The following is a 17,473-nucleotide window of genomic DNA, read 5'->3' as shown; positions in this document are numbered from 1 at the left end:
GAACTCCTGGCTTCTTTTGATACACCCGCCTCCGCCTCCCAAAGTGCTGGGATTACAAGCTTGAACCACCGCGCCCGGCCAGACGTCAACTTTTCAGTACCTTTCAATATGTTCTTTGCACCCCATTCCTCAAAGGCCTTTTTTCACTCTCATTTAAATGGTAATGACCATTTTAAAGGAGATTAAGTTTATACTTGATAAGATTAATAACTTTTTTTTTTTTTTTTTTTTTTTTTGAGACAGTCTCAGACTGTTGCCAGGTCTGGAATGTAGTGGCGCGATCTCAGCTCACTGCAACCTCCACCTCCCGGATTCAAGCTATTTTCCTTCCTCAGCCTCCTGAGTAGCTGGGATCACAGGCGCACACCACCACACCCGGCTAATTTTTTGTATTTTTAGTAGAGACGAGGTTTCACTATGTTGGCCAGACTGGTCTGGAACTCCTGACCTCGTGATCTTCCGGCCTCGGCCTCCCAAAGGGCTGGGATTACAGGCATGAGCCACCGCGCCCGGCCAATAATTTTTAAATCGCTAACATACAAATGTCTTTTGTTGATTAAAAAAAAAAAAAATCAAAACGATACCTAGCTGGACAGGATTAAAAATCAGCAGCTTACATTCTATCGCCCTTTTGTCGGTACTGACGGTATGTTAACCGTGAGACTTAGAACCTTGTTTCACAGCCCTGATCGTGCCTCATGAGAGTCTTTTACATTCTGGGTATTCTGGTATGGAAGAGGAGAAAATCCGGCGCAATCCAGGAAAATAGGGAAGGATAAACCTGGAGCCCGTGCGTTCAGGCGCGCCCGGCTAGGTTTTCCGACGGCCGCGGTGTCTCGGTGGGGACCGGTCCCGGAGGCTTCGGCAAGGACCCGGAGCCCCCCCGCCGCAGAACTAACCACGGAGGCCGCAGGTCCCTTTAAGGTGCCCGGCAAGCGGAGAAAGGGAGCAGAGGGGGCGGGAGGAGGGTTCGGGAGCGCACGCCACGTGACTCGGCGGCCAAGTTCGCTGCGAGTTTGACAGAAGTTTGAATCGGACTCGGGGGCTTTCTGCTGCCGGCGGGGCACCGCGGCGGCCGCAGCCTCGGAGAGCACGAACAGCAGCGCCCCTGCGACCCAGCCAGCCAGTCAGCCTGGACTCCGGCCCACCGACGGCCGCTCGCGCTCCGGCCCCGCTCGCCTGCTCTGCCCCCGACCCGCAGCTCCCCGCTCCCCCGCAGTGTCCACCGCCTCCCGGCCAGGGAGCCAAGCCCCCACGCCGCGCCCTGCGCCCGCCGCGCCAGCATGTCCTCGACCGAGAGCGCCGGCCGCACGGCGGACAAGTCGCCGCGCCAGCAGGTAGTCCCTGCGCGCCTCGGACTCTCTCACCCGCCCCTCTCCACCTAGATGTCGGGCTGGACCCTTATCCCACCCCTGGACCGCGTGTGAGTGGGGTAAGGGGACCAGCGCCTTCCCAGGGCTCCCCACAGCCCTGATCCCCCGGCCGGCTGTCTCCGCAGGTGGACCGCCTGCTCGTGGGGCTGCGCTGGCGGCGGCTGGAGGAGCCGCTGGGCTTCATCAAAGTTCTCCAGTGGGTGAGTCGCTGCCCCAGCCCCGGGCTATTTCGGGAGCCTGGGCTGTGACGCTGACCCGAAGCAATGGAGCCAGGGTGGGGGCTGGGGAGGTGCTGCGGCCCGGCCACGGCGGAAGGGTGGGGGGCGGCGACAGGTGGGCGGGGGAGGGGCGGGCTGGGGCTGCTTCTCCGGACTTGGTGGCAGGAGGGTGAAGAGCGAGGCATGCGGAGTCCCGGATTCGGTCCTTCTATGTGCAAGGAGCCTTTGCCCAGGGCGCTCACATTTCACCCGGGCGAGAGGACCCGGGTGTAACCTTTCCAGAACTCTGATCCTGCACATACCACTCCTTGGTGACGGGAGGAGGGAGAAGGACGAGGGGGACGAGGTCCGCTCTTCACCAAGAGGGAAGCCGTGGAGGGCAAAGGAGGGAAGGAAGCAGGCGATGGAAACCATCCTGCCCCCAAAACCACCAGGGACTGGGTGATCCTGCAGGTACTGGGCTCAAGGGACAGGCTCTCGGCTCGCCGTTCCCTGTTGAATTCGCTGGAGTAATCTGAGTTCCTGTAAATAAGTGAGGGAGTGGATGAATGAATGAACGGAGCTTATGGCTCTATGATTAAACAAAAGAAAAAAATGAGACAGAATTAAAAATCACAGCATGGCTAAAATGTGGCATGTAGAATAAGATGGAACACTGATCTGAGAAGCTGGGGCCCTGGGATCCAGACCTAGACCGGCCTTTTCCAGCTATGTCACCTTGGGCAATTCATTTCTCTGGACTTCAATTTCCAACACTAGTCAGATGTTGATCAGAACCTTCCTAGGGTCTCCTTATGCTCTAAATAGGTTGGTGTGCTAGAATATGGCCCTATGTTAGACTTACTCTGTGACCTTGAAAAAGTCACTTGCTCAGGTCCTCAGTTTCCCCTGTTATAGTCTAGTGGAAATACTGTCTTGCTTCACTAGGCCAGTGCCCAAGGCCTCCTGGGTATAAATTAGGAATGTGGACAGGTGCAGTCACTTTCTCAAATCATAAAGACTTGTAGGGGGCATTTAGTGCACTATTGCAGAAGAGATTTTAAGTTAGACAATCCACATACCAAATGGTGTGTGAATAACTTAATTAATGTGCTCTCAGTACAGAATTCAGCTAGGGAATAAGTTACCATTAATACTGAGAAGGATTGAGTTCTACAGGGCTTTGGAGACAAGAATTAGCACTGTGACACCAATTCTTAAATCATGGTTTGCATGAGAATAATCAAATCTGGAACCCAGGGGCAAGAGTGCACTTGGGATTATCAGGCCAGCCTGGGAGCTCCCAAGTGCAAACTCTGGGACCTGGTGGGGACTTTCCACCTTTCGTACTGCCGCAAGAGTGGTTGGACCAATTGCTGATTGAGCTCTTTTGCCTTTGGCCCCTTCCCTGTTCTGATCCACCACTCAAGTGCCAGAGGGAGCCATTTAAGAATGGTATTAAGGCGCTGAGAGATTGGCATCCAGAACTAGAAGAACCATTCTAAGCAATCCAGAGGAGTGGAACCTGAAATGTAAGAGAACAATTTTACCATTCAATTAGGCAAATGGATCCAACAGAATTTGAGACAGACTGTCAAAGGATAAGGGAGACAATGAGGGAGACCATGGACTCCTTTCCCTTTGAGGGATTCTGAAAAGTTTCCTTCTTCAATCCTGCCATCCTTCCCTTCACCCAGCACCCCAAATACCCACAACATTTCTGTAAAGGCTGTACAAAGCAAAGCCTAGGGAAACGATCCAGTCTTGAGGTCAGCATTAATGCCCTAGGAATTAAGATCTGATAGACTTTTATGATCTTCAAGTACTTAGAAAGGGAGTTGTGCAAAACAGAGACCCTTTTCTCTCAGAATGCTAAAGCCTGGGCCCTGAGCTAGACTCTGAATTCCGACTTCATTCACAGGGTAGCATCACAAAGAAACGTGCTTTGCTTTTATTGCCATCCCAGGTAGCCTGAATTCAGGGCGCCAGTTTCACTTGCTTTGAAGCTCTGCAGATGAGGTAACATAAAAAGTACACAGGCACCAGCACCAGAAATGACAGTGGAAATGTCATTTGAGTTTTTCACTTATTTCCTGTTTGGAGGGATCAAATGCTCCTGAGTGGAGAAGGAAAAAAGAAAACACAAAGCTTGCAGTTATTGTAATGGTAATTGAGAATTTTGGTGTCATTATTACCAAAAAACAGAGATTTTACTGGAATCTTTGTGAAAAGAAAGTAATGTTATTCTTTTATTTGTTAGGAGCTTATCTTAGAGTGTTTTTTTTCAATTGAGAAATCGATTAATCTCACTTCAATTCCAATTCTGGAGTCTCACTAAGTCTATACTAAGCTAGCAAAAATAACCTGGACATAGACCAATTATTGGAGAACTCATTTTTTTAAAAAAAGAAAAGGTCATCAAATCATGGGAGTTCAAGATAAAAAAGAAAAGGAAATAAGTATCTTATTTTTTTTTTCTTTTAAAGAAAAAGACATACTTAGGGAGGTTGAGGTGGGACGATTGCTTGAGCCCAGGAGTTTGACACAAGCCTGGGCAATAAGGGGAGATCTCATTTCTACAAAAAAATAAAATCAGCTGGGTGTGATGACACATGTTTGTGGTCCCAGCTCCTTGGGAGGCTGAGGCTGGAGGATCATTGAGCCCAGGAGGTAGAGGCTGCAGTGAGCTGTGCACTCCAGCCTGGATGACAGAACTAGACCTTGTCTCAAAAAAAAAAAAGAAAGAAAGAAAGGAAAGAAAGAAACAGAAAGAAAGAAAGAAAGAAAAGGAAAGAAAGAAAAAGAAAAGAAAAGAAAAGAAACAGAATGAGACAGATTTTTGAGGTCAGATACGCTTTGGTTTAAATTGAGTCTCCTCTGCTTTCTTGCTTTCTAGCTCTGGAACCTGGAGTAAGTAAATACCAAATCTTTTTTTTTTTTTTTTTAGACAGGCTCTAAGATAGAGACTAAGATAGAGACTGGCTCTGTCACCGAGGCTGGAGTGCAGTGGTAAGAACACATCTCACTGCAGTCTCAACTTTCCAAGCTCAGGCAATCCTCCCACCTCAGCCTCTCAAGTATCTGGGACCAAAGGCACATGCCACCATGCCCAGCTAAGTTGTAAAACATTTTTGTAAAAATCGGGTCTCACTACGCTGCCCCACCTGGCTTTGAGTTCCTGGGCTCAGGTGATATTCCCACCTCGGCCTCCAAAAGTGCTGAGATTACAGACATGAGCCACCTCACCTAAACAAAACAAAAAACAATGAGATAAGTGTGGGAGTAGGACCTGAGGAGAGAATTTGTCTTCCTTGTGCTGTGAGCTAACTGGTGATGTTAGTGTCCTCAGGACTGTCACAGGATTATCACCAGTGAGCATGTCAGTACCAAAGGGGAGCCTCATCCTTAAACTGGAAAGGTTATTCTGACATCGTGGCAAAAGAGATGCAGAAGGAGGAGGCGGAGGGCAGAAAATGACCAGCGCTGTCCCAGCAATGGAGGTACAAGAGGAGAAAGGCTGGTTGGCACCAGAATGCTAGAATTCCCCCTTGTCTCAGGGCCTCTACTTCTCCTTGGCTGCTCTTTATAACCAGTTTGCTCATCTCAGGGCCTTGTGCTTGGTGACAGGGGTGGTTTCAGTTCTTTCCCTCTCTTCTCTGTGTCTCAGTCACTTGGCACAGTTAGGGAAGAAAGCAAACCTGAAGTGGAAAGATGGAGGATTAGGAGACATGGAGGGGGTTGGGAGAAGGTGTCTTTCTGAGCTTCTGCACCCCAAGGCACAGAGCTACTTTTTCCCTCCTTGTAATCCTCAACACACATGGTAGAGCTCTCTTCTTTAGCCTTAACAACTCTGGGATACAGTGTTTGTTTTTATTATTTTTGTTTGTTTGTTTTAATATGACACTCCTTTCTTGATGTGAATTCTCAAGAGCAGGATCTAGGTCTTATTCGTCTTCGCATCTTCAGCACCTGGCACAAGGTAGATGCTCAATCAGTGTTGAGTTAATGAGCAAATGAAATGGAAAGAGCACTGGGCAGGGAATCAGGAGATGTGAATTCTAAGCCTGGCTTTCACATCAACTAAATGTGACTTTGGGAAGGTGACTTAATCTTTTGGGGCTTCACCTCTGTGAAATAAGATGATTGGGCATGAGCATCTTTGAGGTCCCTTTTGTTCTGCTGCTCTGTGAACCTGTGATTCCCCTCAGATGTTCTCATTTTGCTCTGATACCATCCGACTGTACAGTGTTCAGATTTAAACATATATTTTGGTAAATAAAAAATTATCATGTAAGATCCCTGACTTGAAAAGAATCAGAATACAATAAATACTGAAGTTATTGTGGGTGTATTTTGCCCTCTGAAGAATCTGAAAGCAGGATTCAGGATTGTCAGAACCTCGGGACCGTCATTTAGACACAGCAGAACTTTTGGTAATAATAGAAAACTTTTAGAATCTGTGCTCTCTGAGACAGTACCTGCTAGCCACATGAGGCTATTAGCACTTGAAATGTGCCTAGTGTGACTGAACTGAATTTTTTTTTTTTTTTTTTTTTTTTTTTTTGTATTTTAGTAGAGACGGCATTTTGCCATGTTGGCCAGGCTGGTCTCGAACTCCTGACCTCAAGTGATTCACCTGCCTTGGCCTCCTAAAGTGCTGAGATTACAGGCATGAGCCCCCACACCTGGCCTGAATTTTTTTGTTGTTGTTGGATCCAGTCTCACTCTGTCACCCAGGCTGTAGTGCAGTGGCATGATCATAGCTCATTGCAGTCTTGAACCCCTGGGCTCAAATGATCCACACACTTCAGCAGCTGGGACCACAGGCATGTACCACCATGCCCAACTTTTTTTTTTTTTGGTACAGATGGGGTCTTGCTATGATACCCAGGCTGGTCTTGAACTCCTGGCCTCAAGTGATCCTCCCACCTTGCTTCCCAAAGTGTTGGGATTACAGGTATGAGACACTGCACCTGGCTTGAATTTTTAATTTAATTTAATTTTGATTAACTTAAATAATCAAGCTTGGCTAGTGGCTACTGTTCTGGATAGTGCAGCTCTAAAGTGTGAGTCCATGAGGGCAGAGATTTTGATTTTCTTTTTCTTTTTTTGAGATAGGGTCTCGCTCTGTCACACAGTCTGGTGTCCAGTGGTGCGATCATGTAGCTTTGACCTCCTGGGCTCAAGAGATCTTCCCACATCAGCCTCCAGAGTAGCTGGGACCACAGATGTGCACCACCACACCTGGCTAATTTTTTTTGGCTAAATAAAAAGTTGGCTAATCTCAAACTCCTGGGCTCAAGTGATCCTCCCACCTCAGCCTCCCAGAGTGCTGGGACTACAGGCATGAACCACCATGCTTGGCCTTTTTTCTTTTTTGTTCACTACTAGATAATAGTGCCTAGAACCGTGCATAGTAGACACTGTACATGCTAGGCATAGTACATGCTCTTAAATTTTATCTTTCTGTAGATGCTCAGGAGTGCCTTTCAGGAGAGTGCTGGTGAAGAGAAGTCTCCATAACTGACCATTCACTGCCCCCAAGTTTTGAGTACCTACTTTCTCTTTACGATTTTTTTTTTTTTTTGAAATGGGATCTTGTTCTGTTGCCCAGCCTGGAGTGCAGTGGCATGATCATAGCTCACTGCAGCCTTCAACTCTTGGGCTCAAGTGATTCCTCCACATCAGTCTCCTGAGTAGCTGGGACTATTAGCAGGCACCACCATGCCTGGCTAATTTTTTGTTTGTAGTTTCTGTAGGCCAGGGTCTTGCTATGTTGCCTATACGTTGCTGGTCTCAAATTCCTGGGCTCAAGCCATTCTCCTGCTTGGCCTCCCAAACTGCTGGGACTACAGCTGTGAGCCACCAGGCCCGGCCCCTGCTTTCTTAAGGAACTTATAAGGAGCCATTCACTGACTAACTGCCAATAGGTAAAAATATTTCCAACTGTGCTGCCCTTCCTAGAATGTGACATCCTAATCATGTCCAGTACTGGGCACCAGAAGCTAAGAGGTATAAAGAAACTTCTAAGAGGAATCAGATGCCCACAGAACTGACAAAAGGTTAGATAATTCCTACGAGGAAGAGCTAGAGAAGTTCCACTATTACAATGGTGAGGCCACTTTGAGTAAGTAAAGGGTAATGATGCAGAGGCTTTGAGCGACTCTTCTCTACCTCTGTGAAGAAGGTGGGCAGACAGGGCCCTACTGCAGTCTCCATCATTTAATTCAGGAGAGGTTATTTAGGCATTGGAGGGAGGTTTTACTGTCTTCTTTCCCCGATATCTTTAACATGGAGACAATTCTCATTTGTCTGGAATAAACTTCCTGGAAACAGAGAGGTGCCCATTATGACCTTTGGAGAGAGGTCAATGGCTCCAGCATGGAGATCTGCAAGGCCAGGCACTGCAAGCCGGGGGCAGTGGTACTGGACACCTCCCAGGGGCAGAGCACAGCTGTTGGCAAGCCCAGCCAAGAGTACACTGACAACGTTACTCTCAGAGAGAGAGAGTTCTGGGACTGGAAAGGGCCTCTAGATTATCTACTCCAAACCCCTCCATTTAAGATGAGGAAACAGGTCGGGCACAATGGCTCACGCCTGTAATCACAGCACTTTGGGAAGCCGAGGCAGGTGGATCATGAGGTCAGGAGATCGAGACCATCCTGGCTAACATAGTGAAACTCCATCCCTACTAAAAAAATACAAAAAATTAGCTGGGCGTGGTGGCAGGCGCCTGTAGTCCCAGCTACTTGGGAGGCTGAGGCAGGAGAATGGCGTGAACCCAGGAGGTAGAGCTTGCAGTGAGCCGAGATCGTGCCACTGCACTCCAGCCTGGGCAACGGAGCAAGACTGTCTAAAAAAAAAAAAAAAAAGATGAGGAAACAGACTCAGAGAGCAGAGTGACTTATCAGAGCTCACCTGGCTAATTAGTGACAGGACCAGGTCTGGAACCTAGGTTTCCATACTCCTAGTTCAGTTCTTCTTTCACTCCATAATGCTAACAAGCATTAGCAAAATAAAATGCATATAGCTTCTATTCTAGACTCTGGATGCTGGGCTGACATATCGATCAGCTGTCTTCCAAGTGTTTAATGTCCAAGACACTGAGTCTCAAAGAAACATATAGAAAGTGAACAATTAAGAGAATAAGCTCATTGCTTAACAAGAACGTGATATTGGGTACAAGTCAAAGGTAAGTGCACAGGAAACCTAGTCTGAGCAGATGATGTGGAGGACAAGACATTTCAATTTCTCGCCTCCTTTTCTTTTCTTTTCTTTTTTTTGGAGTGGAGGGCAGGGGGAAGAAGGTCTCACTCAGTCGCCCAGGCTGGAGTGCAGTGGTACGATCTCGGCTTGCCCCGATCTCCACCTCCCGGGTTCAAGTGATTCTCCTGCCTCAGCTGCCCAAGTAGCTGGGATTACAGGCATGCGACACTCTACCGCCAGGCTGATTTTTGTATTTATAGTAGATACGGGGTTTCACCATGTTGGCCAGGCTGGTCTCAAACTCCTGACCTCAAATGATTCACCCGCCTCAGCCTCCCATAGTGCTGGGATTACAGGTGTAAGCCACCGCACCTGGCTTCTCACCTCCTTTTCTAACCAAAGTGTGTTTCCCAGAAAGAAATTGGAAAATCATAGGACGAGGAAATTTTATTTCCCTCGAGAGAGAAGGTGTAGTAAAATGTGAGGAAAGGTAGAGAAGAAAACCATTCGAGTGACCTGAGGCACCTCTGGATCTTAACACTGAGAAACAGCAGCATCAACAGATGACAAAGGGAAACACCAGTGGGGAAACGGTGAAGACTGATAAGGCAAGTGGAGGGTACTTTTCTCTGGGCTTGAGCCAAGATTGTCACATTGGCCCAGCCAGCGCTATTGCTAGAAGGCCATGTGCCTTTTGGGGAAGAGGAATTAGGCTGTCAGTACTATGGGACAGCAGTATGGCCCATCTGGGGTGGCTTGGTAGAAGCCGGCCCCTCCAGCTATACCTCCACCAAGGCAGGAAGCCACTGGAAGTTAGCAACTAGGAAACAAGATTAGATGACTAGTTCAAAGGAGAAATGAAAAGCATTCTAGGCATGTCTGATCTAGGTTGATGCAGGGGAGTCTTTCTGAGTGTGTCTCTCCCTTGGGAAGGAAATTCAAGTCTATCTGTAAGCTAGAAGTTTCCTAAAGCCTGAATTGCAGAGGTTTTGTGTTAGTCATCTTAAGGAGGCTACCTATGGTCCCCAAGTCATGCCCAATGGAGAGATCTGGCAACTGTCCATTTCCTGCCTCTTCATCTCCCTCGCAGACACCATTCAGTCAACATTATTCATTTGGCTATTCGGTCCAGCAGCCTGAGGCTGGAAGACAAATGGAAGCCGTGGGTTTCTGCCTAGGCAGTACTTGATTAAAGGGTATCCTCACTGTCCCCCACTCCCGCACTTAATGTCGGCATCTGTGGGGAGTCGAGGTTAGTTGTTGACTTTGGCCAGTTGAGGCCTTCTGACTCTCAAAGAGGTTTCACTCTCTCTCTCAGCTCTTTGCTATTTTTGCCTTCGGGTCCTGTGGCTCCTACAGTGGGGAGACAGGAGCAATGGTTCGCTGCAACAACGAAGCCAAGGACGTGAGCTCCATCATCGTTGCATTCGGCTATCCCTTCAGGTGAGCAAGAATTGGTTCCAACCCAGCACATTGTCTCTCACTTGATTGGCAGGACCTGCTTGGTCTCTTCCTCCTCCAGAAACCTAAAAACCATTCGTTGTGTGCCACTCCAGATTCAAATAGAATGATAAGACTTAGATCCTTTCTGCTCTTTAGCAATTTCAGACACACTGACCAGAGCAAAACGTAAGGGAAACACAGATTGATCACTGTTATAATAATGTTCCAGTCCATGGACAACCCATGGCAGGTCACACCAGCTCATACAGAAAGAGCCACTGCAGTTTGGGATGGAGGCTTACAGGAACCTTGTCAAGGTGGACAGGTCTCTCTGACCCTCAGCAGCCTCCTCTCTGCCTTGAAAGTAGGGAAGCTTATTAGTACTTACATCCTAAAGAGTTGATGTGGGATCCTCAGCCAGTACCACCAGGATACAAGTGGGCACACCTTGACAGGGAGGTAGAAGTGAACTCTTCTCTGGGTATTTGGGAGCTAAGGAAGTAGGGGGAGCTCAAATGTCCAGAGGAGAATGGGAATGGGGCTCACCTTTTCAGAAATTTCTAGTATCAGCACCCAAGTTATATTAACTGTCTCATATATAATTGGCTGTGTTTTTCTCTTTAATTTATCCACTGCCTCATTGGAAAGCCCAATAAAGCCCGAAAATGGGTGATTCCAATCTTATCTTGGCCACTCTGGGCCTGCACTTTCCAGAGGCAGAGTGAAGCTGATCTGCCTAGTGGTTTGGCTACCAGAAATAGAAGAGCTACATACATTGCAGTTGTGACCTAAAGGGCCCTGGAGACACTTGGGAATACATGGTCACCATGTCTGGACAGGGTAGATGAGTGGGATGGGGGGCAGCTGAGAGGAAGGTAGAGTTTTACTGGAAATTTTGGGGAAGTTCTCATTTTGACTGCAAGGTTCCTTCCAGAAACTTTCCTCCCTACATGACCCCTTTGTTGGCTCTGTAAGAGTTCCCTGCTGAGAACTAGCACAGGACTACTTCTGGGCCAGGGAGAGAGAGGATTGCTTGAGCTCAGGATGGCCTCCCCTGCCACCTGCAGGTTGCACCGGATCCAATACGAGATGCCCCTCTGTGATGAAGAGTCCAGCTCCAAGACCATGCACCTCATGGGGGACTTCTCTGCACCCGCAGAGTTCTTCGTGACCCTTGGCATCTTTTCCTTCTTCTATACTATGGCTGCCCTAGTTATCTACCTGCGCTTCCACAACCTCTACACAGAGAACAAACGCTTCCCGCTGGTGGTGAGTCAGCACAGGCCAGAAGGAATGGGGTGGAGAAACTGAGATGTTTGTGAGGGGGCTGAGGTCAGAACTGGAGCAGAGGACAAACATAGCGGCTTCCACCCCCATGGTGGAACCTCTGCCTCCATCAACCTCCCGTTGCTTGTTCCTGTTCACAGGAGGCACAATAGCACCATACACAAGCAGGCTCTGGAGTTAAGACTGCCTGGGTTCAGATCCCAGCATGGTCCCTTACTTGCTGTGTGATCTTGGACAAGTTAAATAACCTCTCTAAATTACAGTTTCCTTAACTATAAAATGGGGATAAAATAATAACTGCCTCATAGTTTTGTGTGTGTGTATGTGAAAAAATGAGAATGTATGTATTTAGTACATAGTTAGTCTCAATAAGCATTAGTGATTATTAATATTATTCCTCTTTACTCTCTTCCTATCCCAGGGCATGCAAGGTGGAAGGGGTGCCTTAAGGGACCCCATTTGCCTCCTGCGGTCTACCACTTGTAGCTGAGCAATGGTGATCAAAGGAAAAGCTGGGAGGGAAGAGTGGGGAGTTTAGGCTCCACTTGGGATGAGTGGGTTTTGAGGTGAGGCTGACCAACAGATGCCTTGGTACATTGTAGCCAGATCTTAGATGTGAGGGCATTCGCAGGGGCAGCCTGAGTGGCAGGACTCCTTTGGGGGCAGTGAACAGATACCTCAGGACCACCTGGGTTCTAGGTGTTGGGTAGGATGGGAAGAGGCAGCTGTCCTGGTACCCGGGAATTGCCAGCATCATGGCAAGAGGAAAAGAAGCAAGGGAATAATGAGGGCTTTCTGAGTGTATTTCCTATCCCTCTGCTCCTCCCAGGACTTCTGTGTGACTGTCTCCTTCACCTTCTTCTGGCTGGTAGCTGCAGCTGCCTGGGGCAAGGGCCTGACTGATGTCAAGGGGGCCACACGACCATCCAGCCTGACAGCAGCCATGTCCGTGTGCCATGGAGAGGAAGCAGTGTGCAGTGCCGGGGCCACGCCCTCCATGGGCCTGGCCAACATCTCCGTGGTGAGACCTGTGGCCACTGCGGGAAGCAGCACCAGCCCTGCTGCCCAGGCCTGTCCCAGCTAGCAGGTCCTGAAAGGAAAGAGAGGGTGTCCAAGAGCTGGTGTCCCCTGCATCTGGAGCTGGTGCCCTCACTGTGCTTCATGCTGGCTGCTCGCTCCTGGCTGACCCTGAGAGGACATTTTGGGATGAGGGGAACCCGAGAGCCACTTAGCCTTCTGTTCTTTCCTCCTTCCGCACTCTGCCTCCATCCAATTCCCTTCTCGTGTCCCCACCTCTAGGCATACTCTCTGTGATGTCTCCCCTCCTCCTGCCTGTTCTACACAATGTGTGTGAGCACATAAAGGGGAGCCTGGGGCTGTGGCTGAGCTTGAAGCTGGGAGGAGACCCAGCATGAGTGGGAAGGGGCTTATTGTCACTCAGCCCTCAGCCTGGAAAGGGGCTTTGGAGCAGTGGTGGATCAGCTGGATGCATATAGATTTGGCCATCCCAGTTGTTAGAATGTTGAAATATGTCCATATCCATTGGTAAAGAGCTGAGGTCTTGAGCTTCTCAAATGCTGCCCGTCATCCCAGCCACCTCAGCCTTGCTCTGAAAATGACTTGTTCCCACAGCTGAAATGTTTAATGGCTGGCAGACCAGGAACACACTTCTGGAACTTGCTGGAACCCTGCTGAAGGTTCCCCCCACCCAAATTTTGTTGTAAAAATGTTCACAGATACAACAAATTTGAAAAAATTTTACAGTGAACACCCACACACTCACCACCTAGACTGTGCCATTAACTTTTTACTAGACTTGCTTTATCACATATTTATTCACTTATTCATCCATCAATCCATCTTGTTTTTAGTGCATTTCAAAGATTTGAGACATCAGTACACTTCCCTCTAAGTGCTTCCTGCTGTGAGGTTTTAAAAATATTTTGAATAACTATTTGAATATAGCCCTGGCTGGGTGCCTGATCATAGGGAAGGAGCACCTTGGACAGCTCCTGCCACACCTACCTGGCAGAAGGTGCTCCAAACAGGGCCTCACGTGTGCTGCGGGAGGCACCACAGGGCTGACTCTTGGCTCCTTGCTACGCTTTGCACAATGCTCCTCTAAAGGGCCAGATTCTGCTAGTGACCAAGCTACATCTTGGGTGCATGCTGTGGACAGAATTAGACACTTTCACCTGGGATTCCCTAAACAGGTGATGGGCCTGAGCCCTGCCTCTATACCAAGCTCTCTGTCTTAATTTAGTCTTTTTGGCCCTCTGTGCTTCTTCCCTGCACAACCCCCCACCCCCACTGCAATAGGAACTCCCCCTCCCTGTTCCCACAATGACCCCCTGACTATTCTCACAAATTCCCTTGATGTCTTTGCAGCTCTTCGGCTTTATCAACTTCTTCCTGTGGGCCGGGAACTGTTGGTTTGTGTTCAAGGAGACCCCATGGCATGGACAGGGCCAGGGCCAGGGCCAGGACCAGGACCAGGGCCAGGGTCCCAGCCAGGAGAGCGCAGCTGAGCAGGGAGCAGTGGAGAAACAGTAAGCAGCCCCCGACCTGGCTACTCCCGAACTGGACAGCACCTCTTCAACCACCTCCGGCTTCCAGGACCTTTCTCTTCCTCCTCCTCCAATTCCCCTCCCCCATCATTCTGGTCTTTGAGCTTTGAGACGATCGGCAGGCATCAGCTGTTGGAAACCTGGGCAGCCCTCCCAGTGGCTTCGTATCCTCCTCCTTGCTGAAGCCATGAATGGCAGGAGCTCAGTGCTTCTTGTCCAGTGCCTGGACCCAGGCATCTTACTTCGGGTGTTACTTGTACCCTTACAGTCTCTGAGAACCAGCTTCTGCTGCAGGTGAGGGTTGGGGGCAGGAAACCAGTGCCCTGAGACTGGTTCCTAGCAGCCACCTTTCTGTCAACCTGTCCAGCTTCAACAATGTTAGGGGGAAGGGAAATCAGCTAGTAGCCTTCCCTTCTGGTCCCTTGTGTGGAAGCCCCAACAGTGGTTTGATGACCCCTCCTCAGTGGCTGCCATCTAGTCCCTGTGTCTGATGTCCAGTCAGTCCACGACTCAGTGTGCCTTCCACTGTCTTCTCTGGCCTCTGCCTGCCCACAGAGTCCACCACGTGTGAACCAGAGAGGTCCACCAGCCTAGAAAACAGCCCTTCAGAGGGTCCTGATGAGGCCTGGACTCAGCTGGGAGCAGGATAAATTTCAACTGAGTTGCAGATTCAAGAAAGTAAAGCCAGTAAACTTGCCGGCAGAATCAACTTCTTCTATCCCCTCAATCCTCCCACCCACCAGGCTGGGGCACTTTCCACCAACACTCTAAACTCTGCTTTAGAAATGCCCTGTCTTCTTCCCTGTCCACCTTCTTGGTCTCACACTTGGGACTCAAAAATGTGGAGTCTAGGACCTGCCCCCTAATCCCCTGACTTCTCTGTCCATCTCCCTTCCCCAGCCTTGTGCATCTGAGGCATTTGAGATCCTTTTTGAAGTCTGTCCAGCCCTTCCTTTTATTCCTGTGGGGCCAGATAAGGGCTTAGGAAGGGCCAAAGGACCATCATGAGGCTAAGTTGCCCCAGAGCCCCAGGATGGATGGGCCCATTTTTTCCTTATTCCCTGCTCAGTTTTCCCCCTGCTCCTTCTCTAGTCCTTCTTTCATATTTCTCCTTCTCATCTTGAAAACAGGATGTTCCCACTCCCCTTGCCCTCCCATTTCTCCCCTGTGTCCTTATTTCTCCGTCTCTATCCCCTCCCAAGTCCAGGGCAGGCCGATGCTATTGGTGCTTCTTCACTTTGGGACCCAGTTCCATATTTGTCTTTAGTGTATATCCTCTTCCTGATACCTCCTTCAGTCCGTCTCTGGGCCCCAAGGCTGAGAATCAGTGCTAACTGGGTAAGGATCACTTGCTTTCCACCCAGCTCAATCTGCCCTGGCCATAGGGCTTCCCAGGGAAGGAAGAAGAGGGAAGAACCCAACCACTTTCCAGTCCAGTGCCAATTGGCCCACCAAGCATCCCAAAGGTGACTGTGCCCTGTGCCAATCTCTCCTCAGGACTGAGTCAACCCCCTTCAACCTCCTCACCTCTCTAAACACCATCCATAGTAACATGTGCATTACTGGGGTACCTAGGAGTCAGGACTTTTGACTTCAGGCCAGTCATTTTCTCCTGATGGGGAAAAGGTAAGATTTACATCCCCAAAGGCTCGAGTCCCTCAGTGAAAGAATTAGTTTTTGTTTGTTTGTTTAAGATTTTGGGGAAGAGATCTGAGGAGGAAAGAAAGGAGATGGGGTGAGAGGGTTTCTAAGTCGGAAACTCTCTCCGTCATGAGCTGTCCCCTGGTTACTCAAGGACAAGGGGGGACAGTTTTGCCTATAGCTCCAGAGACACCAAGAACAAAGGGGCGACCTTCATTTTTCTTCAAGCTGGCCTCTGTGGGGGTCTGTGAGCAGCTTCTACTGGATCTTTGTTTGGATTCTGTGTCTGTATTTATAATTTATTTGAAATGTGCTGGGTAGTGTTCTCATTTGGGGGCTGAAGTTAGCAACTGGGCCTTCAGCTAGGGAAAGCAGTTGCGGGCGGGGGGTGGGGGGAGATTATATTCACTCCTGCCAAGGAGTCCCAGCCCAGAACTCTCTTTAGAGCAAGGAAGGCTCGTTCTCTTTCTTCTCAGGGGGCTCCCTTGTTCTCTGTCAGGAGAGCCTTCATTTAGGCTATGGCCTCACTCTCCATGGCCACCCTAAGAGGAAAGGCTACTTCACCTCATTACCTCCGGAGGGCTGGGCGGGGCCAAGTGCCTCATCGGACTCATGCTCTCTCCAACCAGAGCTGGCATCGCTGCTTTGCAAAGTGGGGCCTGAGGTAGAAGAAGGTGTCTGGTTTCTCCAGCTGCTGTAGGAGGCTAACGGGCAGGGCACTTGCCCTTTGTCCCACTAGATTCTAACCCAGCGCCAGGGTGCCCACCTAGGACCTTTCCTGGACATGAGTTTCCATCACTCTCACGGCCATCAGTCTCCTACTTCTGGGATTGCAGATCAGGGGTAGGGGGAGAATGTTGCATGTTGTTTTCCGGTGCTTGTTATTATACATTTGAATAAACAGTGCTGCAAGTACTTGCCATGAAGGATCTGAGACTGGAGTCCTTCTGGGGATTTATTTTTTCTTCCTCTCCCTTGCTTTAAGTTCTTGGTCAAATATCAGGACTTTCACCAAGGTGCTTTCCACTCTGTACCCCAAGCAACAAAGTCATACTCTGTTGCTTGGGGTACAGAGAGGAGAGCAGTTATTTCTAGCAGGCTCTCGTCTAGTGACATCTCCTCTTTTGGTGGCACCCAATTAGACCAAAGTAACTGGGACTCATTAGCAATTCTGGAGCAAACTCAAAAGGTGAGAGATAGTGGCTTCCACAAAGCTGTTTCCATTTGCTCTCCTACCATCTGTGACCCAAACACGCTTCCTGTCAGGAGTTAAGGGCCATATGCTTCGCTTTCTTAACTATCAGCTTCTTGTTGAACAAACTTGTACCTCTATCCCCCTTCAGAGAGTCACACACTACATTTACATCCCCTAGAAAAATACACTTGAGTACAACTGAACATTTAATTTTTAGCAGATTCCTGGATGCCCTAGGGATCATCTGTGGGTCTCAGGTTGAGATTCCCTGCCCTCAGAGATTATTCTTGAAGTACTTATACCTTCCCTGGATGAAAAGAAGAAAATCTAAGGTCTTGCTCCCAAACTTGTTTTTCCCTTAGCTAAAGGGTCAAGAGTAGGGGGTGAGGTGTGAGACGTTGAGGAGGAAAAAGGATTAGTATTTCTTTTTTAATGTGATGGGGGGTTGGGTGGGAAATGGAGGAGGCAGACTTTTGTCTCTTGATTGTGTGAGGGTGGGAAGAAATGTTATCAGCTGAGAAGATGAAATAAATGGATGATTAAGGTACTTTCCAGACCTTAGCA

General features: G+C 49.0%; 1 protein-coding gene across 1 annotated transcript; it reads left to right on the top strand.

Annotated features, from left to right (window-relative positions):
• Window positions 1-243: 243 nt before the first annotated feature.
• On the top strand, window positions 244-16,636 carry SYPL2 (synaptophysin like 2). The gene is made up of 6 exons (XM_001090749.5): window positions 244-1,337; window positions 1,499-1,573; window positions 10,095-10,219; window positions 11,287-11,488; window positions 12,336-12,527; window positions 13,895-16,636. Exons 1-6 carry the CDS (start codon window positions 1,284-1,286, stop codon window positions 14,057-14,059), a joined length of 813 nt encoding a protein of 270 aa, XP_001090749.1. The 5' UTR covers window positions 244-1,283; the 3' UTR covers window positions 14,060-16,636.
• The last annotated feature ends 837 nt before the right edge of the window (window positions 16,637-17,473 follow it).

The sequence above is a fragment of the Macaca mulatta genome, chromosome 1 (genome assembly GCF_049350105.2).
Source record: "Macaca mulatta isolate MMU2019108-1 chromosome 1, T2T-MMU8v2.0, whole genome shotgun sequence".
Taxonomy (NCBI): Eukaryota; Metazoa; Chordata; class Mammalia; order Primates; family Cercopithecidae; genus Macaca; species Macaca mulatta.
The sequence above is the reverse complement of the archived record's forward strand: the minus strand, read 5'-3'. Positions and strand labels throughout refer to the sequence as shown.

Bases quoted from the DNA above. Each gene is read 5' to 3' on its own strand.
- SYPL2 (XM_001090749.5), top strand. From the start codon at position 1,284: ATGTCCTCGACCGAGAGCGCCGGCCGCACGGCGGACAAGTCGCCGCGC. The intron at 1,574-10,094 runs GTGAGTCGCTGC...TCTCTCTCTCAG, and splicing joins TCATCAAAGTTCTCCAGTGG to CTCTTTGCTATTTTTGCCTT. The intron at 11,489-12,335 runs GTGAGTCAGCAC...TGCTCCTCCCAG, and splicing joins ACAAACGCTTCCCGCTGGTG to GACTTCTGTGTGACTGTCTC.